This window comes from Haliotis rufescens, unplaced genomic scaffold (genome assembly GCF_023055435.1).
Source record: "Haliotis rufescens isolate VD_foot unplaced genomic scaffold, xgHalRufe1.0.p SCAF_18, whole genome shotgun sequence".
Lineage (NCBI taxonomy): Eukaryota > Metazoa > Mollusca > Gastropoda > Lepetellida > Haliotidae > Haliotis > Haliotis rufescens.
The window spans coordinates 16304794-16320484 of record NW_025963868.1 but is presented as its reverse complement, the minus strand read 5'-3'; the positions used below and the strand labels follow the sequence as shown (position 1 = coordinate 16320484).

Sequence of the window (15691 nt, the reverse complement as noted above, 5' to 3'; positions counted from 1 at the left end):
CCCTGTGCCCCTGTACATAAAGGCAGTCCCCTGATGGCAGTCCCCTGTGTCCCTGTGCATAAAGGCAGTCCCCTGTATCCCTGTACATAAAGGCAGACCCCTGTGTTCCTGTACATAAAGGCAGTCCCCTGATGGCAGTCCCCTGTGCCCCTGTACATAAAGGCAGTCCCCTGATGGCAGTCCCCTGTGTCCCTGTGCATAAAGGCAGTCCACTGTGTCCCTGTACATAAAGGAAGTCCCCTGATGGCAGTCCCCTGTGCCCCTGTACATAAAGGCAGTCCACTGTGTCCCTGTACATAAAGGCATCCCTTGATGGCAGTCCCCTGTGTCCCTGTACATAAAGGCAGTCCACTGTGTTCCTGTACATAAAGGCAGTCCACTGTGTCCCTGTACATAAAGGCAGTCCCCTGATGGCAGTTCCCTGTGTCCCTGTACATAAAGGCAGTCCCCTGTGCCCCTGTACATAAAGGCAGTCCCCTGTGTCCCTGTACATAAAGGCATCCCTTGATGGCAGTCCCCTGTGTCCCTGTACATTAAGGCAGTCCACTGTGTTCCTGTACATAAAGGCAGTTCCCTGTGTCCCTGTACATAAAGACAGTTCCCTGTGTCCCTGTACATAAAGGCAGTCTCTTGATGGCAGTCCCCTGTGTCCCTGTACATAAAGGCAGTCCACTGTGTCCCTATACATAAAGGCAGTCCCCCGTGTCCCTGTACATAAAGGCAGTCCCCTGATGGCAGTCCCCTGTGTCCCTGTACATAAAGGCAGTCCCCCGTGTCCCTGTACATAAAGGCATCCCCTGATGGCAGTCCCCTGTGTCCCTGTACATAAAGGCAGTCCACTGTGTCCCTGTACATAAAGGCATCCTCTGTTACAGTCCTTCATGGCAGCCTGTCTTTTGCATGAAAATGTGGCTCCCTCACGTCAGTACGGTTCTGCTCAACAAGATGGGAGTAAAACTGAATAACCTTAAATGGTACCACCTTTTTTTAGATTAATGGAAGAAAAAAAAACCTCTCCACTGTGACATCTAAAATGTATCACTGAAAAAATTACATTAAAAATTTGGGCTTATTTATTCTCCTTCAAGATAAGGATGAGATAGCAACTGATGTCTCCTAAATCTTCCACATGGTCTATTAGGTTCTTTCACTTGAGCAGTGGAAGCTCCCGCTGCATGATGGAGACACAATCTTTGGCCAGACCAACCTCTCTCCAGAATTATTAAGATTGACTAACCCCATGTCGCTGATGCTGGGGAGATGGGTAACAGGAGCCATTTCTAACAGCTTCCTTATCAAGTTATTTAAAATTTTCAGGAGGATCTCATTTAAAAGAGCAACATATCTTTTTTCTTCATGTACTGATTCAGGTAGGGAAAAAATACACATTTAATTAGTTGGTTACACATAAAAAAAAAATATATATATAATACAATATGTAGTGGGATATAGAGAATCTCACCCGAGTGTCTTTTGATATCAAATATATCAACATGAGTTGATAAAAGTGGAAAAATTCCGAGGCTTGCCGAGGATTTTTGCCACTTTTATCAACAAGTGTTGATATATTTGATATCAAAAGACACGAGGGTGAGATTTTATTTATCATCCAACATCATTTTTCCAACTTTTTCAATTTGTAGACAGTAATTAGCAGTGTCTTCAGTGTAAAAAGTACTGCTAACAGCTTCAGTAGCAGAGCCATTAGTGATGTTAACCAGTGACGTCACAATGGTCTGCAAAGCATTGTGATGTAATTTCATTGCAGCGATATCTACAGTGTAGATATCGCTTGATCTAATCCAAGCGATATCTCCTGTGGGAGCCAGTTTTGGATGATAAATTTTGTTTGCAAATCAATAAGTATCAATATGTAATAGTTTGTGGCAAAATGCATAAAAACTTTATTCTAATTGGTAAAAGACGAGGGCTGATTGTTTTCCTTATTACTTCATGATGTCAAATGTTAATGTGAGGCAACACCAATATGTCATTTGACTGAAAAATGGAATTCATATAATAATACTAGAAATATCTCAGCGGCGCCAGCTTCTAGACCATGTGGTGTGTCGATTTTTAAGCAATTTGATAAATGCATACAATATCACTGTACACAAAGGACACAATGTTTCTTAATGTGCAAAAATGATGAATGTACAGAGCAATGTTGTACAACAACATCACTCTTTTTTTCTGATTGCCATAAATAGAGAAATATCCAACTTTATCGCATCACTTCATTGGAGGCCATGTGACCATGGAAAGGCATCCAACATGGCTGGTGGTGATCCTTGGCATCCAGAGCCTCAGAGCTGCAGAGTGCTGGTAACCTCACTTCCAACACTGTGAGATTTCACAGGGCACTGGCACACAAGCAACCCAAGCTCAGCATACACATATTCAACCGTGTTCAGGGCAGAACTGACAAATGTTCCCATTTCTTATAAAAAGTTCCCTGGCACTGTAGCTCCCTTGGATAACTGGTCAACAGTTTATAATATATCAACAAAGACAGACACATAACAAATGTTTTTGATATTCAGATATGTTCTGCCTAATATTGAGGATGAAAGCACGACCACATTTGTAAAGACTTTCAACAATATTTCTAAAAACAGTTGTTTTCGTTGTTATACACTAAGTTTGGTGATAAAACATTCACACTTCAAGAGAAAATTTACCCACACTTTAGTTTGCAGCTGTTATCTTGTGATTTTGAGTTCTCATGACTTATCAACTGATATAATTAATTGTACTTCCACCATCTTGCCAACAGCCTATCTCAGAACAAGTTGTCAAATTGTTTTAAGCAAAATCGGTTTAATAGATTACAGAGAAAAGAAAAAACTTGTAAGGTGGACTGTTGCATCTCAGCATTGTGTTAAGAGTTTCTGGTACAATACATTCTGAGAAAAGATGACAAAGTAGATTTCTGCAGCAACATCTTTGGCACCAAAGTTGACTTTTAGCACTGATCACAGTGCCTGGTTGACCTTTGGCACTGATCACGGTGCCTGGTTGACCTTTGGCACTGATAACGGTGCCTTTGACAATATGCACTGATCACAGTGCCTGGTTGACTATTAGCACTGATCACAGTGCCTCGTTGACTTTGAGCACTGATCACGGTGCCTGGTTGACTATAAGCACTGATCACGGTGCCTGGTTGACTATAAGCACTGATCACGGTGCCTTTGACAATATGCACTGATCACGGTGCCTGGTTGACTATTAGAACTGATCACAGTGCCTCGTTGACTTTGAGCACTGATCACGGTGCCTGGTTGACTATAAGCACTGATCACGGTGCCTGGCTGACTATAAGCACTGATCACGGTGCCTGGTTGACTATAAGCACTGATCACAGTGCCTGGTTGACTATAAGCACTGATCACAGTGCCTGGTTGACCTTTGGCACTGATAACGGTGCTTTTGACAATATGCACTTATCACAGTGCCTGGTTGATTATAAGCACTGATCACAGTGCCTGGTTGACTACAAGCACTGATCACAGTGCCTGGTTGACTATTAGCACTGATCACAGTGCCTCGTTGACTTTGAGCAATGATCATGGTGCCTGGTTGACTATAAGCACTGATCACAGTGCCTGGTTGACTATAAGCACTGATCACAGTGCCTGGTTGACTAAAAGCACTGATCACAGTGCCTGGCTGACTATAAGCACTGATCACGGTGCCTGGGTGACTATAAGCACTGATCACGGTGCCTGGTTGACTATAAGCACTGATCACGGTGCCTGGTTGACTATAAGCACTGATCACGGTGCCTGGTTGACTATAAGCACTGATCACAGTGCCTGGCTGACTATAAGCACTGATCACAGTGCCTGGCTGACCTTTAGCACTGATCACGGTGCCTGGTTGACTATAAGCACTGATCACGGTGCCTTTGACAATATGCACTGATCACGGTGCCTGGTTGACTATAAGCACTGATCACGGTGCCTGGTTGACTATAAGCACAGATCACAGTGCCTGGCTGACTATAAGCACTGATCACAGTGCCTGGCTGACCTTTAGCACTTACCACGGTGCCTGGTTGACTATAAGCACTGATCACAGTGCCTGGTTGACTATAAGCACTGATCCTGGTGCTTGGTTGACTGTAAGCACTGATCATGGTGCCTGGTTGACTATAAGCACTGATCATGGTGCCTGGTTGACTATAAGCACTGATCACAGTGCCTGGTTGACTATTAGCACTGATCACAGTGCCTGGTTGACTATAAGCACTGATCACGATGCCTTGTTGACTATAAGCACTGATCACGGTGCCTGGTTGACTATAAGCACTGATCACGGTGCCTGGTTGACTAAAAGCACTGATCACAGTGCCTTGTTGACTATAAGCACTGATCACAGTGCCTGGTTGACTATTAGCACTGATCACAGTGCCTCGTTGACTTTGAGCACTGATCATGGTGCCTGGTTGACTATAAGCACTGATCACAGTGCCTGGTTGACTATAAGCACTGATCACGGTGCCTGGTTGACTATAAGCACTGATCACGGTGCCTGGTTGACTATAAGCACTGATCACGGTGCCTGGTTGACTATAAGCACTGATCACAGTGCCTGGCTGACTATAAGCACTGATCACAGTGCCTGGCTGACCTTTAGCACTGATCACAGTGCCTGGTTGACTATAAGCACTGATCATGGTGCCTGGTTGACTATTAGCACTGATCACGGTGCCTGGTTGACTATAAGCACTGATCACAGTGCCTGGTTGACTATAAGCACTGATCACAGTGCCTGGTTGACTATTAGCACTGATCACAGTGCCTGGTTGACTTTTAGCACTGATCACAGTGCCTGGTTGACCTTTGGCACTGATCATGGTGCCTGGTTGACCTTTGGCACTGATAACGGTGCCTTTGACAATATGCACTTATCACAGTGCCTGGTTGATTATAAGCACTGATCACAGTGCCTGGTTGACTTTTAGCACTGATCACAGTGCCTGGTTGACCTTTGGCACTGATCACGGGGCCTGGTTGACTATAAGCACTGATAACGGTGCCTTTGACAATATGCACTTATCACAGTGCCTGGTTGATTATAAGCACTGATCACAGTGCCTGGTTGACTATAAGCACTGATCACAGTGCCTGGTTGACTATTAGCACTGATCACAGTGCCTCGTTGACTTTGAGCACTGATCATGGTGCCTGGTTGACTATAAGCACTGATCATGGTGCCAGGTTGACTATAAGCACTGATCATGGTGCCTGGTTGACTATAAGCACTGATCACGGTGCCTGGTTGACTATAAGCACTGATCACAGTGCCTGGTTGACTATAAGCACTGATCACAGTGCCTGGCTGACTATAAGCACTGATAACGGTGCCTGGTTGACTATAAGCACTGATCACGGTGCCTGGTTGACTATAAGCACTGATCACGGTGCCTGGTTGACTATAAGCACTGATCACAGTGCCTGGTTGACTATAAGCACTGATCATGGTGCCTGGTTGACTATAAGCACTGATCATGGTGCCTGGTTGACTATAAGCACTGATCACAGTGCCTGGTTGACTATAAGCATTGATCACGGTGCCTGGTTGACTATAAGCACTGATCACGGTGCCTGGTTGACTATAAGCATTGATCGTGGTGCCTGGTTGACTATAAGCACTGATCACGGTGCCTGGTTGACTATAAGCACTGATCACAGTGCCTGGTTGACTATAAGCACTGATCACGGTGCCTGGTTGACTATAAGCACTGATCACTGTGCCTGGTTGACTATAAGCACTGATCACGGTGCCTGGTTGACTTTTAGCATTGATCGTGGTGCCTGGTTGACTATAAGCACTGATCATGGTGCCTGGTTGACTATAAGCACTGATCACAGTGCCTGGTTGACTATAAGCACTGATCACGGTGCCTGGTTGACTATAAGCACTGATCACTGTGCCTGGTTGGTTATAAGCACTGATCACAGTGCCTGGTTGACTATAAGCACTGATCACGGTGCCTGGTTGACTATAAGCACTGATCTCAGTGCCTGGCTGACTATAAGCACTGATCACGGTGCCTGGTTGACTTTTAGCATTGATCGTGGTGCCTGGTTGACTATAAGCACTGATCATGGTGCCTGGTTGACTATAAGCACTGATCACGGTGCCTGGTTGACTATAAGCACTGATCACAGTGCCTGGTTGACTATAAGCACTGATCACAGTGCCTGGCTGACTATAAGCACTGATAACGGTGCCTGGTTGACTATAAGCACTGATCACGGTGCCTGGTTGACTATAAGCACTGATCACGGTGCCTGGTTGACTATAAGCACTGATCACAGTGCCTGGTTGACTATAAGCACTGATCATGGTGCCTGGTTGACTATAAGCACTGATCATGGTGCCTGGTTGACTATAAGCACTGATCACAGTGCCTGGTTGACTATAAGCATTGATCACGGTGCCTGGTTGACTATAAGCACTGATCACGGTGCCTGGTTGACTATAAGCATTGATCGTGGTGCCTGGTTGACTATAAGCACTGATCACGGTGCCTGGTTGACTATAAGCACTGATCACAGTGCCTGGTTGACTATAAGCACTGATCACGGTGCCTGGTTGACTATAAGCACTGATCACTGTGCCTGGTTGACTATAAGCACTGATCACGGTGCCTGGTTGACTTTTAGCATTGATCGTGGTGCCTGGTTGACTATAAGCACTGATCATGGTGCCTGGTTGACTATAAGCACTGATCACAGTGCCTGGTTGACTATAAGCACTGATCACGGTGCCTGGTTGACTATAAGCACTGATCACTGTGCCTGGTTGGTTATAAGCACTGATCACAGTGCCTGGTTGACTATAAGCACTGATCACGGTGCCTGGTTGACTATAAGCACTGATCTCAGTGCCTGGCTGACTATAAGCACTGATCACAGTGCCTGGCTGACCTTTAGCACTGATCATGGTGCCTGGTTGACTATGAGCACTGATCAGTGCCTGGTTGACTATAAGCACTGATCCTGGTGCTTGGTTGACTGTAAGCACTGATCATGGTGCCTGGTTGACTACAAGCACTGATCATGGTGCCTGGTTGACTATAAGCACTGATCACAGTGCCTGGTTGACTATAAGCACTGATCACGGTGCCTGGTTGACTATAAGCACTGATCACAGTGCCTAATTGACTATAAGCACTGATCAAGGTGCCTGGATGACTATAAGCACTGATCACGGTGCCTAATTGACTATAAGCACTGATCAAGGTGCCTGGATGACTATAAGCACTGATCACGGTGCCTGGTTGACTATAAGCACTGATCACGATGCCTTGTTGACTATTAGCACTGATCACAGTGCCTTGTTGACTATAAGCACTGATCAAGGTGCCTGGTTGACTATAAGCACTGATCAAGGTGCCTGGTTGACTATAAGCATTGATCATGGTGCCTGGTTGACTATAAGCACTGATCATGGTGCCTGGTTGACTATAAGCACTGATCACAGTGCCTGGTTGACTATAAGCATTGATCACTGTGCCTGGTTGACTATAAGCACTGATCAAGGTGCCTGGTTGACTATAAGCATTGATCGTGGTGCCTGGTTGACTATAAGCACTGATCATGGTGCCTGGTTGACTATAAGCACTGATCACAGTGCCTGGTTGACTATAAGCACTGATCACGGTGCCTGGTTGACTATAAGCACTGATCACTGTGCCTGGTTGGTTATAAGCACTGATCACAGTGCCTGGTTGACTATAAGCACTGGTCACTGTGCCTGGTTGACCTTTAGCACTGATCATGGTGCCTGGTTGTATATAAGAACTGATTAAGGTGCCTGGTTGACTATAAGCATTGATCACAGTGCCTGGTTGACTATAAGCACTGATCCTGGTGCCTGGTTGACTATAAGCACTGATCACGGTGCCTGGTTGACTATAAGCACTGATCACAGTGCCTGGTTGACTATAAGCACTGATCACGGTGCCTCAGTGACTATAAGCACCGATCATGGTGCCTGGTTGACTATAAGCACTGATCATGGTGCCTGGTTGACTATAAGCACTGATCACAGTGCCTGGTTGACTATAAGCACTGATCCTGGTGCTTGGTTGACTGTAAGCACTGATCACGGTGCCTGGTTGACTATAAGCACTGATCACAGTGCCTGGCTGACCTTTAGCACTGATCACGGTACCTGGTTGACTATAAGCACTGATCACAGTGCCTGGTTGACTATAAGCACTGATCCTGGTGCCTGGTTGACTATAAGCACTGATCCTGGTGCCTGGTTGACTATAAGCACTGATCACGGTGCCTTGTTGACTATAAGCACTGATCACTACACCACCAAGTCTCTCTGTAAGGTAGTACACTATCACTACACCACCAAGCCTCTCTGTCAGGTAGTACACTATCACTACACTACCAAGCCTCTCTGTAAGGTAGTACACTATCACTGCACCACCAAGCCTCTCCATAAGGTAGTACACTATCACTACACCACCAAGCCTCTCTATAAGGTAGTACACTATCACTACACCACCAAGCCTCTCTGTAACGTGGAACACTATCACTTCACCACCAAGCCTCTCTGTAAGGTAGTACACTATCACTACACTACCAAGCCTCTCTGTAAGGTAGTACACTATCACTACACCACCAAGCCTCTCTATAAGGTAGTACACTATCACTACACCACCAAGCCTCTCTATAAGGTAGTACACTATCACTACACCACCAAGCCTCTCTGTCAGATAGTACACTATCACTGCACCACCAAGCCTCTCCATAAGGTAGTACACTATCACTACACCAACAAGCCTCTCTGCCTTGTTCAGATTTTCAAAACCTCAACAATGCTGATTAAGTATAAAATATCATTCCCCTTCAGCAAAAACATCCAGCACATTAACCATCCCCAGATGCCCTACTTGAAAGAATATAACCATTTTGTTCCAAGGTGAAGCATCCAAATCTCCATTCACCTCATAATGGCCCCATCCTTGAGTTGTTCTGGAGTCCTGCCGTCTCTGTTAATGGGCGGGAAGCATTTGTAAATGTGGATGAAGTAGAGATGTGAAGAGCCATGTGTCTGAGAGCCTCGACATTCAGTAGTACAACTGCCGTGTGTCATTTCACATCCATTTCTTGTTTATTTCAACTTAAAACATAATTTTCTTCTGAAAGCCTTTGAAGATGAGAATTTATTATAAACGTAAGTCATAATGATGCTTGGCTGGATTGCTGTTTCTTGTTGTTTTTGTTTGGCAAGTGACCACAGTTTATGTAGATGAGAGAATCTGGCATTGATATTATTTCAGCAATATTTCAGGGTAAATCTAAAATTAAAAACCTTTGAAGTCAATATAAGGCCGTCACATCTATTTCTACCCATTTGTACATAGGGTTGTACTTCACAGCATAACACTGCCAGTGCAGCGTCAGTTGGAAGACAAAACACATAAATTCTTGCACTACACTCTCAGTGTGCTATACACGTAGCACATTGTTTAGATCTCTACAAGTATTGAGGTAAAAACTTGCAAGCCATGATGGCAAAACCAATCACGATGGCTCTCTGGGTACAGATAATTCATTATTGCAAGATTTGAGTAGGGCATTTAAATAAATCGAAATGCAGACAAATGTGTTTTCCCTCTAAAGAAATTTATCATGTAATCATTGCAGTAATAGTTTGTGATATTACGAAGAAATAATTGATGATGATTGCCACAGTCTCTTAGCAAACAACAAACTGGCCAATCAACCTCAAGAATCAGTGACATATTACAATAATATAAAAAAATGTTATTTCACTTGACCCTCAGTATCTGCAATAAAGTTGGATGGCTTTGGTGTAGAAAATAATGGTTGTTAAGAATCCTGCAATGGTACAAAGCCCAGGAGTTTGGCCCTGTCCTCACATCAGTCAACCCAGAAACCGTCTTTAATAGTGAAGGGCTCCACCCAACTCCCACCACCTCCACCATCTGAGACTGGAAGGTTCCACCCAGCTCCCACCACCTCCAACATCTGAGACTGAAGGGCTCCACCAAGCTCCCACCATCTGAGACTGAAAGGCTCCACCCAGCTCCCAACACTTCCACCATCTTAAACTGAAGGGCTCCATCCAGCTCCCACCACCTCCACCATCTGAGACTGAAGGGCTCCACCCAGCTCCCACCACCTTCACCATCTGAGACTGAAGGGCTCCACCCAACTCCCACCACCTGCACCATCTGAGACTGAAGGGCTCCACCAAGCTTCCACCACCTCCAACATCTGAGACTGAAGGGCTCCACCCAGATCCCACCACCTCCACCATCTGAGCCTGAAGGGCCCCACCCAGCTCCCAACACCTCCACCATCTGAGACTGAAGGGCTCCACCCAGCTACCACCACCTCCACCATCTGAGACTGAAGGGCTCCACCCAGCTCCCACCACCTGCACCATCTGAGACTGAAGGGCTCCACCCAGCTCCCACCACCTCCACCATCTGAGACTGAAGGGCTCCACCCAACTCCCACCACCTGCACCATCTGAGACTGAAGGGCTCCACCAAGCTTCCACCACCTCCACCATCTGAGACTGAAGGGCTCCACCCAGCTCCCACCACCTCCACCATCTGAGACTGAAGGGCTCCACCCAACTTCCACCATCTGCACCATCTGAGACTGAAGGTCTCCACCCAGCTCCCACCACCTGCACCATCTGAGACTGAAGGGCTCCACCCAACTCCCATCACCTCCACCATCTGAGACTGAAGAGCTCCGCCCAACTCCCACCACCTGCACCATCTGAGACTGAAGGGCTCCCACCACCTCCACCATCTGAGACTGAAGGGCTCCACCCAGCTCCCACCACCTCCACCATCTGAGACTGAAGGGCTCCACCCAACTCCCACCACTTGCACCATCTGAGACTGAAGGGCTCCACCCAACTCCCACCACCTCCACCATCTGAGACTGAAGGGCTTCACCCAACTCCCACCACCTGCACCATCTGAGACTGAAGGGCTCCACCAAGCTCCCACCATCTGAGACTGAAGGGCTCCACCCAACTCCCATCACCTCCACCATCTGAGACTGAAGAGCTCCGCCCAACTCCCACCACCTGCACCATCTGAGACTGAAGGGCTCCCACCACCTCCACCATCTGAGACTGAAGGGCTCCACCCAGCTCCCACCACCTCCACCATCTGAGACTGAAGGGCTCCACCCAACTCCCACCACCTGCACCATCTGAGACTGAAGGGCTCCACCCAACTCCCACCACCTCCACCATCTGAGACTGAAGGGCTCCACCCAGCTCCCACCACCTGCACCATCTGAGACTGAAGGGCTCCACCCAGCTCCCACCACCTCCACCATCTGAGACTGAAGGGCTCCACCCAACTCCCACCACCTGCACCATCTGAGACTGAAGGGCTCCACCCAGCTCCCACCACCTCCACCATCTTAAACTGAAGGGCTCCACCCAGCTCCCATCACCTCCACCATCTGAGACTGAAGGGCTCCACCCAGCTCCCACCACCTCCACCATCTGAGACTGAAGGGCTCCACCCAACTCCCACCACCTGCACCATCTGAGACTGAAGGGCTCCACCCAACTCCCACCACCTGCACCATCTGAGACTGAAGGGCTCCACCCAACTCCCACCACCTGCACCATCTGAGACTGAAGGGCTCCACCAAGCTCCCACCATCTGAGCCTGAAGGGGTCCACCCAGCTCCCACCACCTGAGACTGAAGGGCTCCACCAAGCTCCCACCATCTGAGACTGAAGGGCTCCACCCAACTCCCACCATCTGAGACTGAAGGGCTCCACCCAACTCCCACCACCTCCACCATCTGAGACTGAAGGGCTCCATCCAGCTCCCACCATCTGAGACTGAAGGGCTCCACCCAACTCCCACCACCTGCACCATCTGAGACTGAAGGGCTCCACCCAACTCCCACCACCTCCACCATCTGAGACTGAAGGGCTCCACCAAGCTCCCACCATCTGAGACTGAAGGGCCCCACCAAGCTCCCACCACCTCCACCATCTGAGACTGGAAGGCTCCACCCGTCTCCCACCACCTCCACCATCTGAGACTGAAGGGCTCCGACCAGCTCCCACCACCTCCACCATCTGAGACTGAAGGGCTCCACCCAGATCCCACCACCTGCACCATCTGAGACTGAAGGGCTCCACCCAACTCCCACCACCTGCACCATCTGAGACTGAAGGGCTCCACCCAACTCCCACCACCTCCACCATCTGAGACTGAAGGGCTCCACCCAGCTCCCACCACCTCCACCATCTGAGCCTGAAGGGCCCCACCCAGCTCCTACCACCTCCACCATCTGAGCCTGAAGGGCCCCACCCAGCTCCCACCACCTCCACCATCTGAGACTGAAGGGCTCCACCCAGCTCCCACCACCTGCACCATCTGAGACTGAAGGGCTCCACCCAACTCCCACCACCTCCACCATCTGAGACTGAAGGGCTCCACCCAACTCCCACCACCTGCACCATCTGAGCCTGAAGGGCCCCACCCAGCTCCCACCACCTGCACCATCTGAGCAGAAACCTTCTTCAGTATAGAAGAACAGTCTTAACCAAAATATACTTACAGACTTTTATCTCACCACATGGCAGACATTAAACAAAACGAGAATACTGTAGTCATTGAACGTGAGGAAGTACATTTTATTTTCAGCAGGATCATGACAGTGTTTACACCTTTGAATTGTTGCTTCCTCTCTCTGTCAGATGGTGCTTACTGGGTTCCACACACTGCTGACATGGCATGCACAGGGGGGTGGGGTGCACACTCTCTTTCTTAGGCTTACTGATTATATATCCTGTACACTGCTACACCTGGGAATGAGTTCCTCTACTAAGTTGTAGCTTAGGAATAAACCATCTTCCTTTTTCCAGGATAAGATTATGTGGACCTAATCTAAATAGAGCTAATGCCATTCCATGCTTCATAATGTCTATACCCATCCAATACCTTTGAAACGATGTGTTTTTGATATGCAAGTACAACCTTGGGTCACTTAATGCAGTGATGTTATTCCATGCTTCATAATGTCTATACCCATCCAATACCTTTGAAACGATGTGTTTTTGATATGCAAGTACAACCTTGGGTCACTTAATGCAGTGATGTTATTCCATGCTTCATAATGTCTATACCCATCCAATACCTTTGAAACAATGTGTTTTTGATATGCAAGTACAACCTTGGGTCACTTAATGCAGTGATGTTATTCCATGCTTCATAATGTCTATACCCATCCAATACCTTTGAAACGATGTGTTTTTGATATGCAAGTACAACCTTGGGTCACTTAATGCAGTGATGTTATTCCATGCTTCATAATGTCTATACCCATCCAATACCTTTGAAACGATGTGTTTTTGATATGCAAGTACAACCTTGGGTCACTTAATGCAGTGATGTTATTCCATGCTTCATAATGTCTATACCCATCCAATACCTTTGAAACGATGTGTTTTTGATATGCAAGTACAACCTTGTGTCACCTAATGCGGTGATGTTATTCCTCCAGATCTGTTCCTGCATATCCTTTTGTCTAAACTTAAAAGATTGAAGAAAACCTATTTCATTGGAAACATGTTCGATATTCCAGTTATACTCAACCAGATATCATCAAAATGTCCTTAAAGTGGCATCTGTGATATTTGGGCCCGATTTGTAACCATGGATGAGACCTGGATTCATCACTTTCAACCAGAAACCAAAATTCAGTCTAAACAATGGAGTGAGTGAGTGAGTATGGTTTTACGCCGCTTTTAGCAATATTCCAGCAATATCATGGCGGGGGACACCAGAAATGGGCTTCACACATTGTACCCATGTCAGGAATCGAACCCGGGTCATCGGCATGACGAGCGAACGCTTTAATCACTAGGCTACCCGACCGCCCCCTAAACAATGGAAGCATCTAGAATCACCAGCCCCCCAAAAAGCCAAGTCGGTTCCTTCTCCAAGGGTATTCTGCTGATTGACTATCTTGAAAAAGGCCAGACTATCAATGGAAGATATTATGCTGACCTACTGAGACAGTTGCCTGAAGCTATCAAAGCTCAATGCTCACTAAAGGAGTCCTGTTCCACCAAGACAATGCTCCTGTTCACAAATCGGTGGTTGCCATGTCAGCAATCCATGATTGTGGCTTCGAACTCATTGACCATCCCCCTTATTCACCCCGCCAGACTTCCACCTGTTTCCCAAAATGAAAAAGGAACTAGCCGGTCGCCATTTTCCTAGTAATGATGGTGTCATTTCCGCTGTGAATGACTTTTTTAGGGTCGCTGAAGAAAATTTCTTCTTGCCCAGCATCCAGGCCTTGCAGCATCGCTGGCAAAAGTGTGTAAACCTGGAAGGGGACTATGTGGAGAAATAAAGGAAAACCATCGACTTGGTACGGGTCTTTCACAGTTAGGCTTAGAACTTTTCAGCCAGCCCTCGTAAATAGACAAAGTGTTTGGAGAGATCATAGATACTCAGACTGAAACGGATATTAATCGTTGCAGCAGATGAAGGATTGGTGAGGACGAAACGTGAAAGGGATCCCAGATTGTATTGTACATCCAAATCCCCCGAACAAAAAATACATAGGACAAGTGTGGATTTAATGATCAAACTCAGTTTTGTGTGTGAAAAGTCTGTGAAAGAAAAGGAAATCCCAAATTAAAGTTGTCTTGGAATATGTGTATTGGGGTTTTCGTTTATCGTAAGTATCTACAAACGTTCTAGAAATGTCTAATGTAGGTCAAAGCATCTAGTATATTTCATTGTATTGTTACTAATGTGCATTGTTATGTTGACATACATGACATATTAATATATTGTAGTCAAGCTAAGAAATATTGGCGCAACTTCTGGTGCTTCAAATTAGGCCCCTTCCTAAAGATTAGTTGAAAAAGCTGTGTAATAATTGAAGTTTCATACATATAATCTGATTATTGTGTGGTATAGATCTAACTGTAACATGCAAATGACCAAAACGAAACAAGGTCACCCTACTTACTCTACCTGGATGTAATATTGACAATTCTAGTAGAGTATTATAAAGTAAGTTTTTACAATTATTAACCATTTTCTTTCCAGGCTACCCTCCCACCCTTCTCAAAATAATAACTTAGTTTGTCAACATTTACCACCAACGCCCATGGTCCACAGTAAGAATGAAGTTAATCTAAACTCTTCTGTAATCCTTAGATAGACTCCCTAATGAGTTCCAAGTCATCAGCACATCCCGACACTAGATAGGAAATACAGAATACTACACTCATTCTCGTTGGATACTATTTTTACGAAATGAGTGGTATTATAGCAGAAATCAACAGTCTTGATACTCTCAATTGATGTTTATTGTCCGTTATTCGTTGACAATAATAAATGAAAAGCTCATTCTTTTGTATCCGTTAACATGCTTTTCCTTTTGGTTAGCGTTGAAATGAACAGTGTTGAGGTTCAAGAAACTAGAAAATAACAAGAAAATGTTCTAAGTTACAGTGTAAACAGTGAATTGGCTAAGTTGTTACAAATACAAAATTCTACAAATATTATATCATTTGAAGATAAATGATAGCTTCAACATTACTTTAGATGAACACACATTGTATAAATATGAAGAAGCAGGTTAAAAACTTACATCTGTGTTCTGCAATAGTT

The 15691-nt window shown here is 46.1% G+C and overlaps 3 protein-coding genes across 3 annotated transcripts; all 3 read right to left on the bottom strand.

Moving 5' to 3' along the window:
• Positions 1 to 2306: 2306 nt before the first annotated feature.
• On the bottom strand, positions 2307 to 4861 carry LOC125381420 (spermidine/spermine N(1)-acetyltransferase-like protein 1). The gene is made up of 2 exons (XM_048397943.1): positions 4049 to 4861; positions 2307 to 2363 (listed from the first exon to the last, which is right to left on the bottom strand). The coding sequence occupies exons 1-2, from the start codon at positions 4859 to 4861 to the stop codon at positions 2307 to 2309; spliced, it is 870 nt and encodes a 289-aa protein (XP_048253900.1).
• Positions 4862 to 5022: 161 nt separating this feature from the next.
• On the bottom strand, positions 5023 to 6957 carry LOC125381419 (spermidine/spermine N(1)-acetyltransferase-like protein 1). Its single transcript, XM_048397942.1, has one exon. It carries the CDS (start codon positions 6955 to 6957, stop codon positions 5023 to 5025), a length of 1935 nt encoding a protein of 644 aa, XP_048253899.1.
• A 13-nt stretch (positions 6958 to 6970) lies between these two features.
• LOC125381418 (spermidine/spermine N(1)-acetyltransferase-like protein 1) lies at positions 6971 to 7795 on the bottom strand. Its single transcript, XM_048397941.1, has one exon. The coding sequence runs from the start codon at positions 7793 to 7795 to the stop codon at positions 6971 to 6973; it is 825 nt and encodes a 274-aa protein (XP_048253898.1).
• Between the last annotated feature and the right edge of the window lie 7896 nt (positions 7796 to 15691).

Bases quoted from the DNA above. Each gene is read 5' to 3' on its own strand.
- LOC125381419 (XM_048397942.1), bottom strand. From the start codon at position 6,957: ATGATCAGTGCTAAAGGTCAGCCAGGCACTGTGATCAGTGCTTATAGT.
- LOC125381418 (XM_048397941.1), bottom strand. From the start codon at position 7,795: ATGATCAGTGCTAAAGGTCAACCAGGCACAGTGACCAGTGCTTATAGT.
- LOC125381420 (XM_048397943.1), bottom strand. From the start codon at position 4,861: ATGATCAGTGCCAAAGGTCAACCAGGCACTGTGATCAGTGCTAAAAGT. The intron at 2,364-4,048 runs GTAAGTGCTAAA...CTTGTGTGCCAG, and splicing joins ATAGTCAACCAGGCACCGTG to TGCCCTGTGAAATCTCACAG.